Source organism: Asparagus officinalis, chromosome 4 (assembly GCF_001876935.1).
Source record: "Asparagus officinalis chromosome 4, Aspof.V1, whole genome shotgun sequence".
NCBI lineage: Eukaryota > Viridiplantae > Streptophyta > Magnoliopsida > Asparagales > Asparagaceae > Asparagus > Asparagus officinalis.
The window spans coordinates 61,797,923-61,816,685 of record NC_033797.1 but is presented as its reverse complement, the minus strand read 5'-3'; the positions used below and the strand labels follow the sequence as shown (position 1 = coordinate 61,816,685).

The 18,763-nt window shown below is 37.6% G+C and overlaps 3 protein-coding genes across 3 annotated transcripts; all 3 read right to left on the bottom strand.

Moving 5' to 3' along the window:
* Window positions 2,084-4,334, bottom strand: LOC109838795. Its single transcript, XM_020407220.1, has 6 exons — window positions 4,247-4,334; window positions 3,885-4,123; window positions 3,591-3,809; window positions 3,378-3,482; window positions 3,171-3,287; window positions 2,084-2,470 (listed from the first exon to the last, which is right to left on the bottom strand). Exons 1-6 carry the CDS (start codon window positions 4,332-4,334, stop codon window positions 2,084-2,086), a joined length of 1,155 nt encoding a protein of 384 aa, XP_020262809.1.
* LOC109838794 (transcription factor TCP2-like) lies at window positions 10,507-11,222 on the bottom strand. The gene is given in 1 exon segment (XM_020407219.1): window positions 10,507-11,222. A coding segment is annotated over 1 exon segment (666 nt). The 5' UTR covers window positions 11,173-11,222.
* LOC109838793 (uncharacterized mitochondrial protein AtMg00810-like) lies at window positions 11,742-13,188 on the bottom strand (the record flags this gene model as incomplete). Its single annotated transcript, XM_020407218.1, has 2 exons — window positions 11,742-11,776; window positions 12,405-13,188. Coding segments are annotated over 2 exons (819 nt in total), but the record flags the coding sequence as incomplete, so codon positions are not given.

Below are 18,763 nucleotides of genomic sequence, written 5' to 3'. Positions count from 1 at the left end.
TCTGCGCCGTCGTCTCTTTCCTTTCCGATTTCCATCTCCACTCCTCTCACTATCTCCCGCGCTTTTTCTCCCTCCCGCGCTTTTTTCGTTGCTCTCTAGCACCCCTCGGAGCCGAGGTGCTTCTCAGAAGCTATTCTGACATATTTGGTATCGGTCCCTTTCTTTAATATTTTCAGTTTGGCCCTGGAATCATAGAAGTTGCTATTTCGTCCCTCAAATCTTTTTAGTTTTTCAAAATAGTCTCCTCGTTATTCCATCTAACAGAGGTTATCTGTTAAGCAGACATGCTTAATTATTTTTCTACCCCCAATTAGTCATTTCCCCTTAACAAAAAGCAAAAATAAATAAATAAATAAATAAATAAAGGAATGAGTTTGAATGGGTCAAGGAACTCAAATGTGGAATGCAAATAGTTAAAAAGACGAATTTTAGTTATGAGTAGATTAGACAGAGGGGTATAATCAGAAATCTGTGAAAAGATCAAGTAAGATATTCCTTGCAAATCAAATGGTAGCTAGCTTCGTCAACTAATTTAAAATAACTAGTAGAATTAGAGCGTCGAGCAATTCATTGACCTGATGGACTAATTTCATAGCGTTGGAGATTTAAGGGGCTGTTTGGTGCTTTCCTTTAAAAAAAATCAAATTTCAATTAAGAAAATCTAAAGTTGGGTTTCAAAAATTATTATTTTTCGTTTTGGAATGGAAATGAGTTTCCTAAAAACTGAATCAACTTATCCATCTTTCGTAAATGGATTTCTTAAAGAAATCCTTATGAAACTAGCATATTGAGTCTTCCTACTCCTCCAACTTAAGAGCGTTGCTTTTTTAAACAAATCAATGTCAAAATTCTCAATAATTTCCAATAGGTTTGCAACAATTTCCCATTTAAAAATAAAAATTGGTAGGGGGGGGGATCAATATGAGAGAATTGGGAGACAATTTAATGTTGCAAATATGATAGATTTCACTAGTAGAAAAATGGGCATCCTTGACGGGCTTTCCTGTCAGGGATGTCAAATTTCCCGTCAAGGATGCGTATCCTTGACGGCGTCCCGTCAAGGATACGCCATCAGAAAAAGTCCCGTCAGGGATGAAACATCCCTGACGGGGAGCCGTCAGTAATGCCTATTACTGACGGCAACAACGGCGGGGGGGGGGAGCCGTCAGTAATGCCTATTACTGACGGCAACAATATTGACGGCGAGAGCCGTCAGTGTTAATAAAACATCGCTGACGGGTTTCCCGTCAGCGATGTACAAGTATCGCTGACGGAAATCCTGTCAGCGATACTTATCGCTGACGGGATACCCATCAGCGATGTATGTACATCGCTGACGGGAAACCCGTCAGCGTTACTTATCGGTCGGCGATACTTATCGCTGACGGGATTCCCGTCAGCGATATATGTACATCGCTGACGGGAAACCCGTCAGCGTTACTTATCGTTGACGGGATTCCCGTCAGCGATAGGCATTAACAGCAAAAAAAAATTATGCTGCTATAATCAGTGCCCTGTACATACAAATCTCCAAACGATATTTCTTGCACATTTCAAAACATCTCGAAATATATACAATCCAACTATTGACATTGTCTCTCATCCAATCAATTTCACAAACATTCGAAATATGTACATTCAATTTTCACGATAAGTTCTAAATCCACAAAAAATTCCACAACAAACCATACATGTATATCATAAGTTCTAAATCCATAAAAATTTCCACAACAAACCATACACGCATATTATAAGTTCTAAATCCACAAAAATTTCCACAACAAACCATACACACGTATCATAATCTCAACTATAAAGATGTCCACAATATACAAACACGAGTTTAGGATATAACTCACTAAGATAGGTCATCCGTCCTATCCATGTCATCGTCTGCGTTGCCACTAGCGGCTCCATCCCTACGACTCGTGCTCTCAATAGCATCATCTCCACTCTAACAACAAAATAATTTAAATTTAGAATCACATAATATTGTGTGTAATCATGTTTTACATATATAATAAGTATACATGTCTGCTACTCTCTCCACTACCAGTAAATGCCTTTTGAGTGGCCAAAAAATTCATAATCTGGTCATTATTTGCCTAGAAACCATCGCAAAAGTAGCAGTAGGCTGGATCACTCGCATAAGCTCCTCTTGAATATCCTCCCACATCTCCTCGGGAATCTGACCATCTAACATATTCATCACAGAGGAAACAAGCTGCATCGCCTGCTGTGTGCAATCCTCCTGCAGCATGTAAGAGGGCCCCGAGGGCATAGTCGATGGTGTTGAAATCTGCGGAGGCTGGAATTGTGTAGACACCCTCTGAGCTCCAACTCCCATCCACCTGGTCCTCCCCTTTTTGGGAAGACTACAAACTAAATGGCTCACATTATAATTCTGCTCTCTAGTCAGGGGCTCCTGGCTCTGTGCAACAACCTCAGAATATGTGTTTTCCAGAGCTTCCTAAAAGACAAAAAAAATAAATTTAAGAATTGACCTTTCAAAAATAAAAGATATATTTACTTGAACAAGTAAAATAAAAAATAAAGTAGTTCCACAATTGAGGAGGCTAAGTGCTAATAAATGGTTGAAGGGTGTTTTGTGCAACATAAAAGTACTACATGTGAAGAAGGGTTTATGGGCAAATTTACTCTCCACCTAATGTTGTCTATGAAGTTCTTAAAGTGGTGTGAATTTGGCTATAAAAGTTCAGTCAAAAAAATTGGATTATAATAGATGCATGTCATTTCAATTTTGTCAATGAAAAGCTCAAAGTGGTGTGAATTTGGCTTCATCAAAGAACATTATGGAGTCTTGAGCTCTCTAATGGTCAATCGTGTTTGGCATTGACTTCAGTAAGATTGTAGGTAGCATTAGTCTTTTTGAAAACATGATTTATCAATACTAAAAGAGTGCCATCTCTTTATAATAATATTTAATTCCATATGCCTTTTGTTATATGTATGCATGCATCTTCCTTAACACCATCTCTTTATAATAATATTTAATTCCATATGCCTTTTGTTATATGTATGCATGCATCTTCCTTAACACCTTCACACATATAATTCATGTATGATAATTAAGATGAACAAAAGAAGAGTGCAAACAATAAATTCCCAACAAAAGAACAGGCTAATAAGAGCTAAGATAATTAGTTAACCTGCATTTTCTTGGCCAATTCTAGCTTTTGTTTCTTATTCTCATCGTCATCATATCCCTTCTTAAATTGAACCATCGTCCTCCTGTGCAGTTCTGGAAGCGGGATAAAGGGAGCGTTCTGAGATTTAAAAATATATTTATTAGTTTTATTTATCAAATATTATAGGAAACGGAGAGAATATATATAGAAGATTAAAAGACTTTATACCGTTGTCCTACAAAATTGATCCTCAATCTGGGCAAATGAAGTAGTCCCTGTATGATGATCATAATCTTTCTTCCATCGATTTAGTTTATTTCTCCGACATTTTTTCTTCAACATGAACAAACAGAATTTTAGTACAAGCTATAATATACAATAAAATATATCATTAGTTTCAGATAAATAACTTGGTGATAATTAACTACTATACATATTTACCTGGTGCTCCTCTTGGCCCCACAATACTATAAGTGCAGCTAAGTGCTCAGACTCAACCCTCTTATCTCGCTTGTATATCCTCTCCCAGTTGTGAGTGAAACAATCAACGCATTTCTTTTTTACCTCATGTCTCCACTCCCGAAGAGAATGCTTGAACTTTCTCATGTATCCAAATAAAAATTCCCACCCTATGGGATTGTCTTCGATGTTGAAGTATCTCTAAAAATTAAAATATAGTTAAGCATGAACAATTGACAGAATTGAAAAATAACTGTGCTAAATAGAAGAATTTACCCAACAATCTCGATATATACTCTCCAGGACATGAAATGGCTGCTCCTCAGCCTCATAATAAGGATTCACATTATCACTCCTCCGTATCAAGCATCCAAGGTATGAGCTAAAGTTATTAGCCCATTGTCCGGTTGGAATTCCATTATGTCCCCATCTCACAATTGCTCGAAAACCATCCGGTGGTAACTTTTTTTTAAAGTCACTTCCTTGGCGTCCTTTTTTCTGGTAAAATTTTTCTCCTACAAAGAAAAAAATAATAGATATATCAACACTTTTATTTAATCAATCTTAAACTCTTAGAATTTACCAAAAAAGGAAGAAGAAAAATATTAAGGAAAAGAGAAACCTGAGATCTAACTCACCAAATCGTTGTCTGATTTCATTTTTTGCATCAGATAAAATCTCATCAATCTGTGGGCCCCATTCATCTAATTGTTTTTTCGTAAGCATGTCTTTTTCTGTCTGCTTGAGTCTGTACCCCTCTGCACATGCTGGTAAAGGCCCGCGCTCAATCCCGGGAATATATGCTCGAAGTACCACATGAGGATCTGCATATAATGGTACGGGAGTCGGCTCTTCCTCACCCTCACCTAAAAAATAAAAGAATTAAATTATCATTGTGCATATATCATGAATAAAAAATACTTAAGTTAAACTAAGTTATACCTGACATCTCTCCTGAACTCGGTGGCTCTTCCTCAGTGGATTGGTCTTGAATAGGGTTAGCTTCGAATAACCTCCTGTTAATGTTTTTAGACATCTGCAAGTTGAATAAAACATACATTTAATTGTTATTGTTATGCATAACAAAACTATCACATTACATCCTAAATATTATGCTCTTTTAACAATTATATGCTGTTACATCTTACACATTGACACTATACAACTTTAATGAGCACACACATCTAAAATGCTATTGGGTGTCATACACATGATATGATTGCGTACATGTATCATGCTGTATTTACTTCCTGTATCCATGACAAGCATCAGATGCATTTGGTGCATTGGAGATAGTATATTCACAAAATTATATATACCATTCCATTCTATAGCAATAACCACGGATTCGTAAGAACAAGGTAGCATTGGACAGCCATGTTCACATAATACATTTTGACAAAGAAGATGCATCGATTTCACATTAAACACACAAAAACATGCACATATACAGACGCGCAGGAGGGTTTTTTTTTTGGGTGGGGGGGTGTCAAATACTTAAAACTCTCACGCATATATTTCTACATATCCTGTAACTTGCAGCTAATCGTTTCAAATACTTAAAAATCTCACATGTGGGTACCCAAATTTTCAAACAATACTTCCCAGCTCAATGTTTCTTCATCAACATAAAACAATCTGTCTTCCCACCACAATATCTTCACCTTGGTGAAATTATAAAACTCCCTCCATGATGCAATATTATCTTAATACTCTCACCCATGGCACTAAAATCAATACCAGACACAAATAAATCATTATCGACAAATCACACTGCATAGTCCATAATGCAAAGTATGTGCGCAGAGTTCATTAAAAACACACCAAATACCAAAAATGTAAAAGATTGCAATTTTAATCAAAAGATTAGAACTTTAATCATCATCTCAATACCAGACACAAATAAATCATTATCGACAAATCACACTGCATAGTCCATAATGCAAAGTATGTGTACAGAGTTCATTAAGAACACACCAAATACCAAAAATGTAAAAGATTGCAATTTTAATCAAAAGATTAGAACTTTAATCATCATCATCAAACACTATAACCATGTGTGCATTGTTCAATTTAACCAACAAAGCCCACATGTAAATTTTAACCCTAAAAACCCAAGAGCCTGAATTAACAATAAATGTTTTCAAAAACAAGCATCAATCATTATTTAAAAATTGAGATTATGCAATCATACTAGTATTTTCCAAAATTATGCAATATTTTTAGTGTAAAATTGAGTTCAATTTTATTTATCTCAGTTTGGGTAAACCCTAACCATATCAGCATTGGTTCTCACCAAATCCACCTCCTTCAAATACTAAATCATAATGCACTCCCAAATTAGCAGTTCGAGATACAAAATCACAATCCACCTCCTTCAAATACATGAAATACCATACTGATTTGAGGAACTAATTTCTAAATACCTTGAGTGACTGTTAGACGCGGCGGAGATCACGGCGGCGGACGTGGCGGCGGCGGCCAAAGGGTGAGAAGAGACTGCTGGAGACAGCGGCGATGACGTCGGCGAAGACAAACTCAGGCGGCGACGACGAACTAGATAAAACGAGACGCAGCAATTGGCCGCGTAGGCGGACGGCGGCGGCCAAAGACCGAACGGGGGCAGCGGCGGTTTAGGGTTAAACAGTGTGGTAAAAAATTCTTATCTGTAAAAATCAATATATATCGAACATCGCTGACGGGTTACCCGTCAGCGATGTTCATTTCCCGTCAGCGATGTTTTATCCCTGACGGTATCGAAAACATCGCTGACGGCAACATTTCTGACGGTTTTTCCCGTCAGAGATATAAACATCGCTGACGGCTATTACCCGCCAGCGATGTTGCCGGCAGCGATGTATATACATGCAAAAAGGCCAAAATATTATACCTTAATGTATGCAACATGAAATATGCGCAAGCAATGAGAATAGCAAGGTTGTCGACCACCAACTTGCAACTATGGGCTGATCATATGGAATCTGTGCAAGAGATATAACTAGCACATTCATGCTGACATCATCGTTACCCAACAATAACACTCACTAATCCCATACTTAACTTTGTAAAGCCGCTCTCAAGTCACTACTCACTCTCTCATATTCTCAAACACACCAAAAATGTCAGAGCCCTCTCCGCCCCCAAACTAACGCGCGAATGGTTCTTTCCCTACGCTACCTTATCTTCCACACCGCTTCCTCCTCCAAAACCCTAAACCCTAACCCTAACTTCTAGAATATGTCACTCCGCCTTCCCCTCAACCTCCACCTCCTCCTTTATTGGTGGCAGCCAGCGAATTCCCACCCCCCAAAACCCTACCTCTGTGACTCAGGTTTGTACCCACTTCTTAAAAACAACTTCTAAGCGGGAACTAGATTCTTAGGCAACACATTTAGAGCTCTCTGCAGCTAATACTTGTTGACCCTATAGTTTTGATGATGATTTGTCAAACAATTTATCACTAATATATTCTCTAGTTTTGTGTTTATATTTCTCTTTATAGGTATTTCAACACATGACAATCAAGAGTTAAAGATTCAAGTTCATATGTGTGGATTTACCTAGGTATAAGTTTAGCTTACTTACATATATTGTATGTTAATATCTAAGCTCAATATATGTACACTTAACACGGTTTATGACGTTTTCCATCATATAAATGATTTTTCATCAAACGTTGTTACAATATCTTTTATTTCATGTTTACAGCTCTTTCATAATTCATTATATACATATAATATATATATATAATATATATACATATTTACAAGCCTTATGTCAATTTTCATGTTCACGAAAAACAGGTTTTCTGAACACTTTTCAAAAACAGGGAGTTTTCACCAACGAATTTATTTTCAATACTCTGTATTTTTGAGCTTCGCGGTCGACCGCCGAACTGTCAGATCATTTCCAACGGTTAGTTTTTACAGCTGTTTTTAAATGGGTTTTTTGGTCTTTTACTTGTGTTTTTTACTGATGTATTGGGTTACGATATATACCCCATTGCTGCTCTCCTTCAATACATCCAAAAAATCCAAGTTTTGTGTTTAACAAAATATTTAGTGTGTTTCAAAGAGCTGTTTAAAGCTGATTTCATCAATTTGTTTCAAGAGAAGTTTTTCTACAACAAGAAGTAGCTTTCAAATCCTATTGGGATCATCATCTACTGTTCCTCTTGTTTGAGAAGTTTTCTACAACAAGAAGTAGCTTTCAAATCCTATTGGGATCATCATCTACTGTTCCTCTTGTTTGAGAAGTTTTCTAAACTCTTACATAGCTTGTTATTTCTATTGGGATCATCATCTACTGTTCCTCTTGTTTGAGAAGTTTTCTAAACTCTTACATAGCTTGTTATTTCATTTTCATTTCAATTAGCTATATTTATTGAGTTTCATTCGCTGTTATCACATACACATATTGAGCTTAATATCTTCATACCATATAGTGTGGGTTGTGGAGTGTGATTTAGTGAGTGTGAGCTTCATTGTGTTCTCACTTGTTATTTGAGAACAAACAATTGTATTTAATCTTCTTTTGTGAGAATCACTTGTAATACACTTATACACCAAGAGAAGTGTAAGGTGAGAGACGGGGTCGAATCCAATAGGAGTGGCGTCGGTTAACGAACCTAGGGAGAGGTTGTAACCGAACACTTGAGGAGGAGGACACGGGCTAAGTTCCTACACTTAGTGTGCAAAGTGTGATTGATTAGTGATTGTGTAGTGTGAGAGTTTTTGGTAATCTTGTAAACCGAGTGTGTAGAAGTTTCGGCTTCCAAACCGGATTGTGATAGTGGATATCTCCTCGAGGTGAGGAGCGGGGACGTAGGTCGTGGTGACCGAACCTCATAAACATATCGTGTGTTTGTGTTTTGCTTGGCTTATATTTTATTTGTGCATATTCTTATTGTTCTTATTCATATCTATCTCTTGCAAGAACATATTGATCAATATAATTTTTAATTGGTAATTAATCGGGATTAGATTAGCATAAGACCCTAATCACCCCTCCTCTAGGGTCTAACAATTGGTATCAGAGCTTGGTGCTCTTTGATTTAAGGTCTAACCGCCTTGAGTTAAAGATCCAAGTTATCGTTTTTGTGCTAATCTAGTGTTGATTGCATTTTGCTTCTTGCATATTGTCTTTATGGATATGTATAATTCATCTAGTTTAGGATATGCTATTAATATTGCTGCTCGTTTGGATATTTTTCCCTATGCTCAATGGCGTGTTAGATTCAAACTTTTCGTTCAATCTAAATAATTTGATTTATGAGAAATTATTGAGGATGTCTATATTGTTCTCATTTTGGAAAAATCCAAATGGTGTGAAAATGATAAAAGATTGTTTAATATGAATAAGCTTTTGTTAGAATATTTGATTAATGCTTTTCACTCATTGTTTTCTAACAAATTTGCTAATTTTGATAGTGCTTACGCCTTATGAAAATTTGCACATGAAGGGGAATTGGAGGCTATTCAACAAGCGTTGGAAAATCCCGCTTTGAGTTCTAAAGAAGTCTCATCTCCATGTACAATACCACTAGGTGATAATCCTAGTGAAGTATGTGATAACGATGACATTATTACTTTTGATGAACTTGCTCTTGAGTTTCAAAAATTACACAATTGCTATATTGATGTAAAGAGTAAGTATGTTAATATGAAATCCACTCATGAAACACTAGCTACTAAGTTTAATTTTATTGCAAATAAAAATATAATTCTTAAAGAATGCAATAAAAATTTAAAATTTAAAAATGCTAGTTTGCTACATGAAAAACGTGATGCTATGTTAGAAGTAGATAAGTTAAAATCTATGATGAGTAATCTTGTTTATCCTACTTCTAGTAGCAATGCTTGTATGCACAATGATGAGTTGAATCAAATGAGAAAACGAATGTCCACCTTAGATTCAACACTAAACACTTATATTGCTAATAATAAAAAGCTTATGGACTTATGTGCAAAGTTCAATGCTAATTCCTCTAAGAAACCTATTCACTATGCACATATGTATGACAAAATTCACAAATGTTCTATTTGCGGTCTTAAAGGCCATTTAGCTCAATTTTATCATAATGCACCAAAAATTGACAAGCCTATTCATGATTATGCATCCCATCAAGCTTCTTCATCACAAACACATGTTCACACACATAGTGTAAATCATAAACATGCTCATGTGTATAAATGTGATTATTGTGGTCGTTTTGGTCATTTGGCCATGTTTTGTTTCGATTTGAAAAGAAATTCTCGTTTGCAAAATTATTACAAAGAAAAATCTACTTTTGCAAAAGAACCACGTGCATTTAATTTCGGTCAACGTAAACCATTCAAACCTCTACATTGCACAAATTACAATCGTATGGGTCATGTTTGTTGGCCTTTTTATTTTGATGATGTTTAACAAACAATTTACCACTAATGTTGTTTGTCTAGTATTTGTGTTTTCTTATTTATTATAGACAAACAACGTTGTTGGAGGATGGATGGATTGTGCCATAACGATCATATCCAATGGAGGTTGGAGGAATAGTGGAGTGAAGCCTTGCAAATTCAAGTTCAAGATCCAAGTTCAGCTTCATCCGCATTGTGTACCAAGTCAAGCTTATTGAAGATCAAGATCTAGCTTGGGTAATCTAGTTTAGATTTTATATTATGTGTGTTAGATACTCTAAGCTCAATATCATACACACACACACACATTTATTGGTTTCTTCGTATATATATATAGTTATATATATATAGGCTAAATACCCATATTGGTATTTTAATTCAACCCCATTTGCCAACAAGGTATTTTAATTAGTAAATTCGGCGATAAGACATTTTAATTGAATAAAATTACCATTTAGGTCCTTTTTCTCGTCGGCGGCCACTTTTCCGACGAGAACTCATCACGTGCGTTGCACGTGGGGGCTTAATCTGTGTTTAAGAGCTGATGTGGCTCTCCTTTCTCTCTCTAAACCCCCCCCATTAAACCCTGACCTCCTCGCCCTTTCTCTCGCTTTTACCCTACTCTCCGACCTAGACAGCGACAAGACCGAACCTTTACTGGTCTCCGACGCGCTGCTGTGCTGCTGCTGATTGTAGCTGGGATCAGCTTCAGGATCAATCCCAGAATCGCTCGGCCATGGTTGAAGCTCCAATGGCGAATCAGGGAAAGTGGTATCAAGCGAGGGGAGCTCGGCAATGGCAGACTCCGCAGCCTTAATCAGTCATTCAATAGCTTTACTGGGCTGATCGTAACCAAGACGATCTTGCAGATCGTAAAACTGAATGGCCGTAGAAACTGAGAGAACCCGACGGTCTCTAAGCCCTTTCGCTGTATAGACTTTGCTGTGTCGATCTTTGCCGCCGGAGGCTCTCGAGACTCGAAAAATTCTCGATGAAGGATGGTGCCAAGGCCTCATTCGGTTGCTGCTACTGCTGTTGTTATTGATAATGCTTAGCTCCTTGTTCTGGTCTTCGTCGTCCTCGTCGTCGTCTAGCTTGGCGGCGGCCTGGTTGCCGTTGCCGACGCGGGAACGCTTGTGGTTGCGGTGGTTTTCTTCAATCTCCATCCCGCTTTCATGCCTCAATGAGCCAAGCCCAACGTTTTGAATTTTGTTTTCTCTCTGCAGAGAGAAAGGAGGAGAGAGAGAGAAAGGAGAGCCAATTTAGCTTAAATGGGGGAGGTCAGGGTTTAGAGAGAGAAAGGAGAGCCACATCAGCTCTTAAACACAGATTAAGCCCCTACGTGCAACGCACGTGATGAGTTCTCGCCGGAAAAGTGACCGCCGACGAGAAAAAGGACCTAAATGGTAATTTTATTCAATTAAAATGTCTTATCGCCGAATTTCCTAATTAAAATACCTTGTTGGTAAATGGGGTTGAATTAAAATACCAATATGGGTATTTAGCCTATATATATATATATAGTTTGTAAGAAGCCTTCATTTGATTTTAAGTGTATAGTTGTGAACATGGACATATGAAAAAGAAAGTCCTCAACTCCTTAAGCCTACATATAGAAGTGTCATGTCCTCTATATTGCAATTAATGGAAACCAATCTTATGGCACTGGCATTGAGAAAGATCTGCATATTTGGTTGTAAGGTGATGCTAATTATATTCTCTGATGCCAGCTCCACTAAAGCTTCGCTAACATGAAGCCCAACAAAGAAGCTAAAAATAGTAGCAGAAATCACCATTCTTCATACAATTATCTAGTATCCCTTTGCTACGTTTAAATTCCATTTGTACATTAGTTTTACTGTCCAGAAACATTGTTGTTTGTGTTGTGAATGAAAACCCTAATTCATTATGAGATCTCTTGGGCTTTATATAGGCCCCTACACAAGTTACAAATAAGTCCCTAACTAATACTAATATATCAACACTCCTCCTCAAGATGGGCGAAAGATATCTACTAAGCCCATCTTGTCACATCCTCTAATCATATCTACTGAGCTAAGTCCTTTAGTCAGACAATCTGCTGCCTGGTCCTTAGTCGAAACATGACTTAGCTCCAGTAGTCCACTATCCAACTTCTCTTTGATGAAGAACCTATCGATCTCGATGTGTTTGGTTCTATCATGCTGCACCGGGTTGTTGGCGATACTGATGGCTGACTTGTTGTCACACCACAACTTCATCTTAGCTCCTTGATCCAGCTTCAGCTCCACCAGCATACTCTTCAACCATAGCAACTCAGCAACTCCTAAGGCCATAGCTCTATACTCTGCCTCAGCTGTCGATCTCGCCACCACCGACTGCTTCTTGCTCTTCCACGAGACTAAGTTGCCTCCTATAAAGATGCAGTATCCTGAGGTGGACCTCCTGTCATCAGCACAGCTAGCCCAATCAGAGTCACAATAACCCTCAATGCTCATGTGTTCATTCTTCCTGAAGATTAGCCCTTTTTCGGGGGCATTCTTCAAATACCTTAGAATCTGGTACACTGCGTCCATATGACCCTTCCTTGGATCATGCATGTAGCGACTCACCACGCTCACTGCAAAAAAGATATCGGGACGTGTGTGATACAGATAGATCAACCTGCCTACCAACCTTTGGTATCTGTCACGATCAACTGGTTCTCCAGCTTCAGCACCCAGCTTAAACTTCTGGTCGATCGGTGTAGTTGCAGGTTTGCATCCTAACATTCCTGTTTCTTTGAGAAGATTCAGTGCATACTTTCTCTGGGATAGGACGATCCCCTCCGCTCCTCGAGCTATCTCTATTCCAAGAAAGTATCTAAGCAAGCCAAGATCTTTCACCTCAAATTCCTTACCCAGTCTCACTTTGAGTTGGGCAATCTCCTTCTCATCATCCCCTGTAATAATCATATCATCCACATATACCGCAAGCATAGTAATGTGGCCTCCACTCCGTCGAAAGAACACTGTATGGTCGGCGTTGATCTGTTGGTATCCCATACCAATCATAGCCCTTCTGAATCTGTCGAACCAAGCACGGGGAGATTGCTTCAGACCATAGAGAGACTTCTTCAATCTGCAGACCTTTCCCACTGTCTGATCTGTACCAAATCCTGGTGGTATCTCCATGTATACCTCCTCCACTAGATCTCCATGAAGAAATGCATTCTTCACATCTAGTTGGTGTAGCTTCCATCCACCATTCACTGCCAGAGAGATTAAGGTCCGAACAGTGCTCATCTTCGCCACCGGTGCAAAAGTCTCATCATAATCGATGCCATATGTCTGACTATACCCTTTTGCCACCAGGCGAGCCTTGTAGCGCTCAACTTGTCCATCTGGATTCTGCTTCACAGTGAAGACCCACTTGCATCCAACTGCTCCCTTTCCTTCTGGTAACTTTACTAGCTCCTAAGTGCGGTTCTTCTCTAGAGCTCCTAGCTCCTCGTGCATAGCCGCTTTCCATTTTGGGTCCTTCTTAGCAACCTGCCAATTGTTAGGTACAGTAACAGAGTCCAATGATGCAATGAATGCTCCATATGCAGGGTGGATACTAGAATATGATACATACTGGGCAAGATCCCAACCATATCTATCGGGAGGATGTCCCGCATTACTGCGAGTAGTCCTCCGTACTGATATTGGTGTGGGAGGAGTAGGGAGAGGAATGTTATCAGTAGGAATGTTATCACCTTGGGATGAAATTGGTGGTGGTGTAGGTATTTCAGGAGTCGGGGTGGGCTTTGGCAAGAGACTTGGCAGCACTAGTGGCACTGTAGGTACTGTTTCTCCAATTTGTTTGCCCTTCCTACTATAGGTTAGTAGCTCCCCCTGAACAGTGGGCCTAACACCTCTTGTCTCTTGTTCCTTTTCTTCGTGATTCTCCGGCTCCTCCTCAACCAACTCCTCCTCAACCAATTCGCCCTCCCAAGGAATCGATACAGAAATGGATTTCTCCACATTGTTCTCCGGTCTCTCACCATTCTCCTCCTCTCGCCCCATACTTCTAGTATTGGACGAGTTACCAGCAGATGAAGTTACCTTCTGAGTGTAATATGGCTCGAGTTCTCGAAAGTGCACATCCATGCTCACAAACAACCTTTTTTCCACCGGGCTCCAGCAAACATATCCCTTCTGAGTAGCAGAATATCCCACAAAGATACACTTCACAGCTCTAGGGGCAAGCTTCCCGACAGACGGCCTGTTGTCCTTCACAAAACACACACAGCCAAACACTTTGAGTGGAAGGATCCCACCATTATCTCCTTTCAATATCTCACACGGAGACTTCCAATCCAGCACTCTCGAGGGCATTCTGTTGATCAACGCTGCTGCGGTCAATACTGCTTGTCCCCATAATGTCTCTGGGACATTCATAGAGATCATCATGCTTCTAGCAACCTCTAAAAGATGTCTGTTCTTCCTTTCCGCTACCCCATTCTGTGCTGGAGTGTATGGACAGGTTGTCTGGTGATGTATTCCTTGAGCTGACAAATATTCTTCAAGGGCTCTGTTGGTATACTCTGTCCCATTATCTGACCTCAATACTTTCACCACTGCTCCGTATTGAGTCTGAACAGTCTTATGAAAATTTTGGAAGCACCCAAACACATCACTCTTATTCTTCATCAGGTATAACCAAGTAACACGAGAGAAGCAATCAATAAATGTAACAAAATATTTGTATCCATTCATAGAACTTGTGGAACAAGGCCCCCAAACATCTGAATGTACCAGGTCAAATGCATTTTATCTAGCTTATTTATGCTTAACTTGTCATATTTATTTTGCTAGATTAAATTGAGTTTAGACTTGTTTTTCTTATTGCTTACACACACAATCATTGAGCTTATTGTATTTTCATACTTCGTATAATTTGGGTTGTGGGGAGTTGTAAAAATTGAGAGTGAGTTATATTGAGTTCTTATCTATTGTAGAGAACATATTTGTTGTGCTTAATTGAGTTCTCTTCTATTGTAGAGAACAAATTTATATTTGTTACATTGTGAGTGGTGTAAGGTTTTCGGTGAGCTAGAAAACCGAGTGTGTTGTGAAGTTTTCGGTGAACTAGAAAACCGAGTGTGAGGAGTGACGTTGATCGGTGAGCGTTGAAAACCGACACTGTGAGGTGTAAACGTTATTCGGGTGAGCGTAGAAAACCCGGTTGTGATAGTGGATTTCTCCCCGGGAGTGGGGAGCGAAGACGTAGGACGGAAGGTCCGAACTCCGTGATCATATTGCTTGTTTGAGTTTGTCTTTGGCGTATTTGTTTTTGTATTTATCTTATATCGCCAATTGTGCATTGCTCATTTATTTCAACCCACTATCTAGTCTAGTTTGCTTACCCTTGTGTGATTTGTATATCCTTGTATATATCTCATAGCATATCTCTTTGCTAGGATATATCCCTTAGTTCATATTGCTTATCCTAGCTCATATATCTTGTTGTATTTCATACTTGCTAGGATAACTTGTTAATTAATTTTAATTGGTATATAATCGGATTAGATTAGCATAAGACCCTAATCACCCCCTCTCTAGGGTCCAACATTCATTTCCCCTAAAAATCGTCCCAAGCTTAAGATCTAAGTGTCACCGTTGCCCAAACCTTGGTCATCGCCGTATCACCCAAATCGCTGTCACCGTGGTCGTCACCGCGACCGTCACAGTCTCTTTACAAATTATGGATATAAATGATGCATCTTGTTTAGGTTATGCCATCAATATCGCTCCTAGATTAGATAATTTCCCCTATGCCCAATGGTGTGTTAGATTTAAACTTTTTGTTCAATCTAAACACTTTGATTTATGGGAAATTATAGATGATACTTATATTGTGTCCACTATGGAGAAATCCAAATGGAATAAAAATGATCATCGTATGTTTACAATGAACAATATTTTGTTAGAATATTTGCTAAATGCTCTTGATTCATCTATGCCTAAAAAAATTGTTCATTTTGATAGTGCTTACACCTTATGGAAATTTATTAAAGCGCATCAAGGGGACTTAGAGGCGATCCGACAAGCTTTGGAGGATCCGGCTTCAAGTTCATATGGAGCATCATGCACACGGCCACTAGGCGATAGCCCTAGTGAGGTTTACGAGTTCAAAACCACTAATGATTTATCTAGTGATGAACTTGCTTATGCTAGTAAAAATTATTGCATGCCTTTAACAAATTGCATAAAGATTTTGTTGATTTACAATGCAAGTATAATAATTTAAAATCTGATCATGAGAAGCTAGTGTCCAATTTTGATATCATTGAAAATGAAAATACTATGCTTAAAGAAAGCAATGACTTATTAAATTTGGAAAATAAAAATTTGATCTTATCTATTGCTAGCCTATCTCATGCTAAGATTGATGCCATGTTAGAAGTAGAGAACATAAAGAATGATACAGCCTCTTTTATAAATGACTATTTATGTTCTACTTCTAAAAGTGCATATGTGCCTAAAAATAAAGACTTGAATCTTATGAAAAAATGCATTTCATCTTTAGATTCAACTTTAAAGTGTTCAATTTGTGTGCCAAGTCTAAGTCATCATTTACTCATCATGCACACATATATAGCAAAGTTTATAAGTGTTCAATTTGTGGCCGAAAAGGTCATTTAGCTAAATTTTGCTATGATGCACACAAACATAAGAATGCTAATGCTCCTTGTGCATCTCATGTAGCTTCTTCATCACATGTACACACACATGCACCCATTGTTCATCATAAGCATGCTCATGTGTATAGATGTGATCTTTGTGGACGTTTTGGCCATTTAACAAAATTTTGCTATAATTTGAAAAAGAAATCTCCTTTGCCAAATGATTTTATTAAGCCACAAAAGTTTAAATGTGATGTTTGTGGTAGATATGGCCACTAGGAAAGTTTTGTTTTGATAATGTTTTACATTTGCAAAATAATCTTAAAAGATCATCTATGGTTGCAAATGTTTCTCGTGCACGAGCTAATGGTCCACAAAAACAAATGGATCTCTTTCATTGCACGTATTACAATCGGAAGGGTCATTTGAGCGATTATTGCTTTGACCGTGTTAGTGCACCACATATGCCTAAGAGGGTTCATAACCCTAGGACTTTGAGCTTAAATGATAGGGGTCATGTCCATAAATCTTTTGGTACCAAGAGTTATTGGGTACCAAAACAAATTTGATTTTTAAACCAAGAATTTTAATATTTTTATCTTTTTTTTCTTGGTTTTGAAAATTATGCTTTAAAATCTTTTGATTATGAAAACAATTTTTCTTGTATCAAATATTTTGTTTTCATGATTATTATTATTTTGATGAGAGGACTATGTTTATATAACCCTCCGGAGTTATTGGGTGTTTATTCCCAAACATTGTTTACTGGGTGCTAAAAATGTTTATATGGGTTGTTACTAGCTTAAGAGCTAGATATGGTTGTCTCTCTTGATTTTTGAAAATCAATTATGATTTGGTTTTATGTTCTTGTATGATTTACTTGTGATTTATGATTTCATTTGATTGATTTGTTTTCATTTGAAAACATTTTGCATGATTCTCATGCTTTTTTTCTTTTGATTTCATAAATCTATTTTATACATGGTTTTTATATTAGTGTAATGAGACTCTATCTTCATATTGACATTCTTATATGTGTTCTCATTGTATTTTTGTATGTGAGTGATATTTAGCATATTCATGTATGCTTGCTCACATGCTTTGCCTTGATCTTTTTTGCATATATTCTATATGGCATTTTGATAGGGGGAGCAATCCCTATATATTTCTTGTTTTATACTCACCTATGCTTATTTGTAGGGGGAGCTTTCGCTCTCTTAATTCCCTTGTCCCCTTTTTGATGTTGTCAAATGGGGAGAAATATTATGAGTATACATTTCCTTGTTTATATGCATGTGAATTATAATTTATATATTCATTTCCTTTCATGCATATATCCTTTTTTGTAAATTGTTTGTCATCATCAAAAAGGGGAAGATTGTTGGCCTTCTTATTTTGATGATGTTTAACAAACAATTTACCACTAATGTTATTTGTCTAGTATTTGTGTTTTCTTATTTATTATAGACAAACAAAGTTGTTGGAGGATGGATGGATTGCGCCATAACGATCATATCCAATGGAGGTTGGAGGAATAGTGGAGTGAAGCCTTGCAAATTCAAGTTCAAGATCCAAGTTCAGCTTCATCCGCATTGTGTACCAAGTCAAGCTTATTGAAGATCAAGATTTTATAAATATGAAATTACATGTTTCATATTTATTATTGTGATTTGGTTTATCTACTTAGATATGAAACAAATATATTTTCATATACATACTCCTATGTTTCATTCTCTAATGTATTTGTGAAAATATTGTTTTCTTAGTTTTTGGACTTAACAATAATCATATGCATATTTTATTAAGTCTACATAATCATTGTGCAAAGTTTCAAAAAACGGTTTAGCCAAAATGTCAAAATTCACATGTTTACATTTTCGTGTTTTGGACTATTTTGCAAAATGATGATTTTTCACAAATGGGAAATGCAATTCGGAAAATTTTTTTTGTAACATGTTCATTTACATGTTTATATATATTTCCCAAAGTTTCATTACTTTTGGACTTCATTTGTCATTTTTAACAGGAACTTATATTATCTGAAGGGGAGCACCGAGGTTGGTCAGGTTGCTTCAGCTATTTCAGAGGCAGACATGAGCAGGCTTTGGCATTATAGGTTGGAGCACATA

Excerpts from the sequence above, each read along its gene's own strand:
- LOC109838795 (XM_020407220.1), bottom strand. The coding sequence starts at position 4,334 with ATGCTTACGAAAAAACAATTAGATGAATGGGGCCCACAGATTGATGAG. Across the intron at positions 4,124-4,246 it reads TGAAATCAGACAACGATTTG|GAGAAAAATTTTACCAGAAA; the intron begins GTGAGTTAGATC and ends TTTTCTTTGTAG. Across the intron at positions 3,288-3,377 it reads ATCAATTTTGTAGGACAACG|AACGCTCCCTTTATCCCGCT; the intron begins GTATAAAGTCTT and ends TTTAAATCTCAG.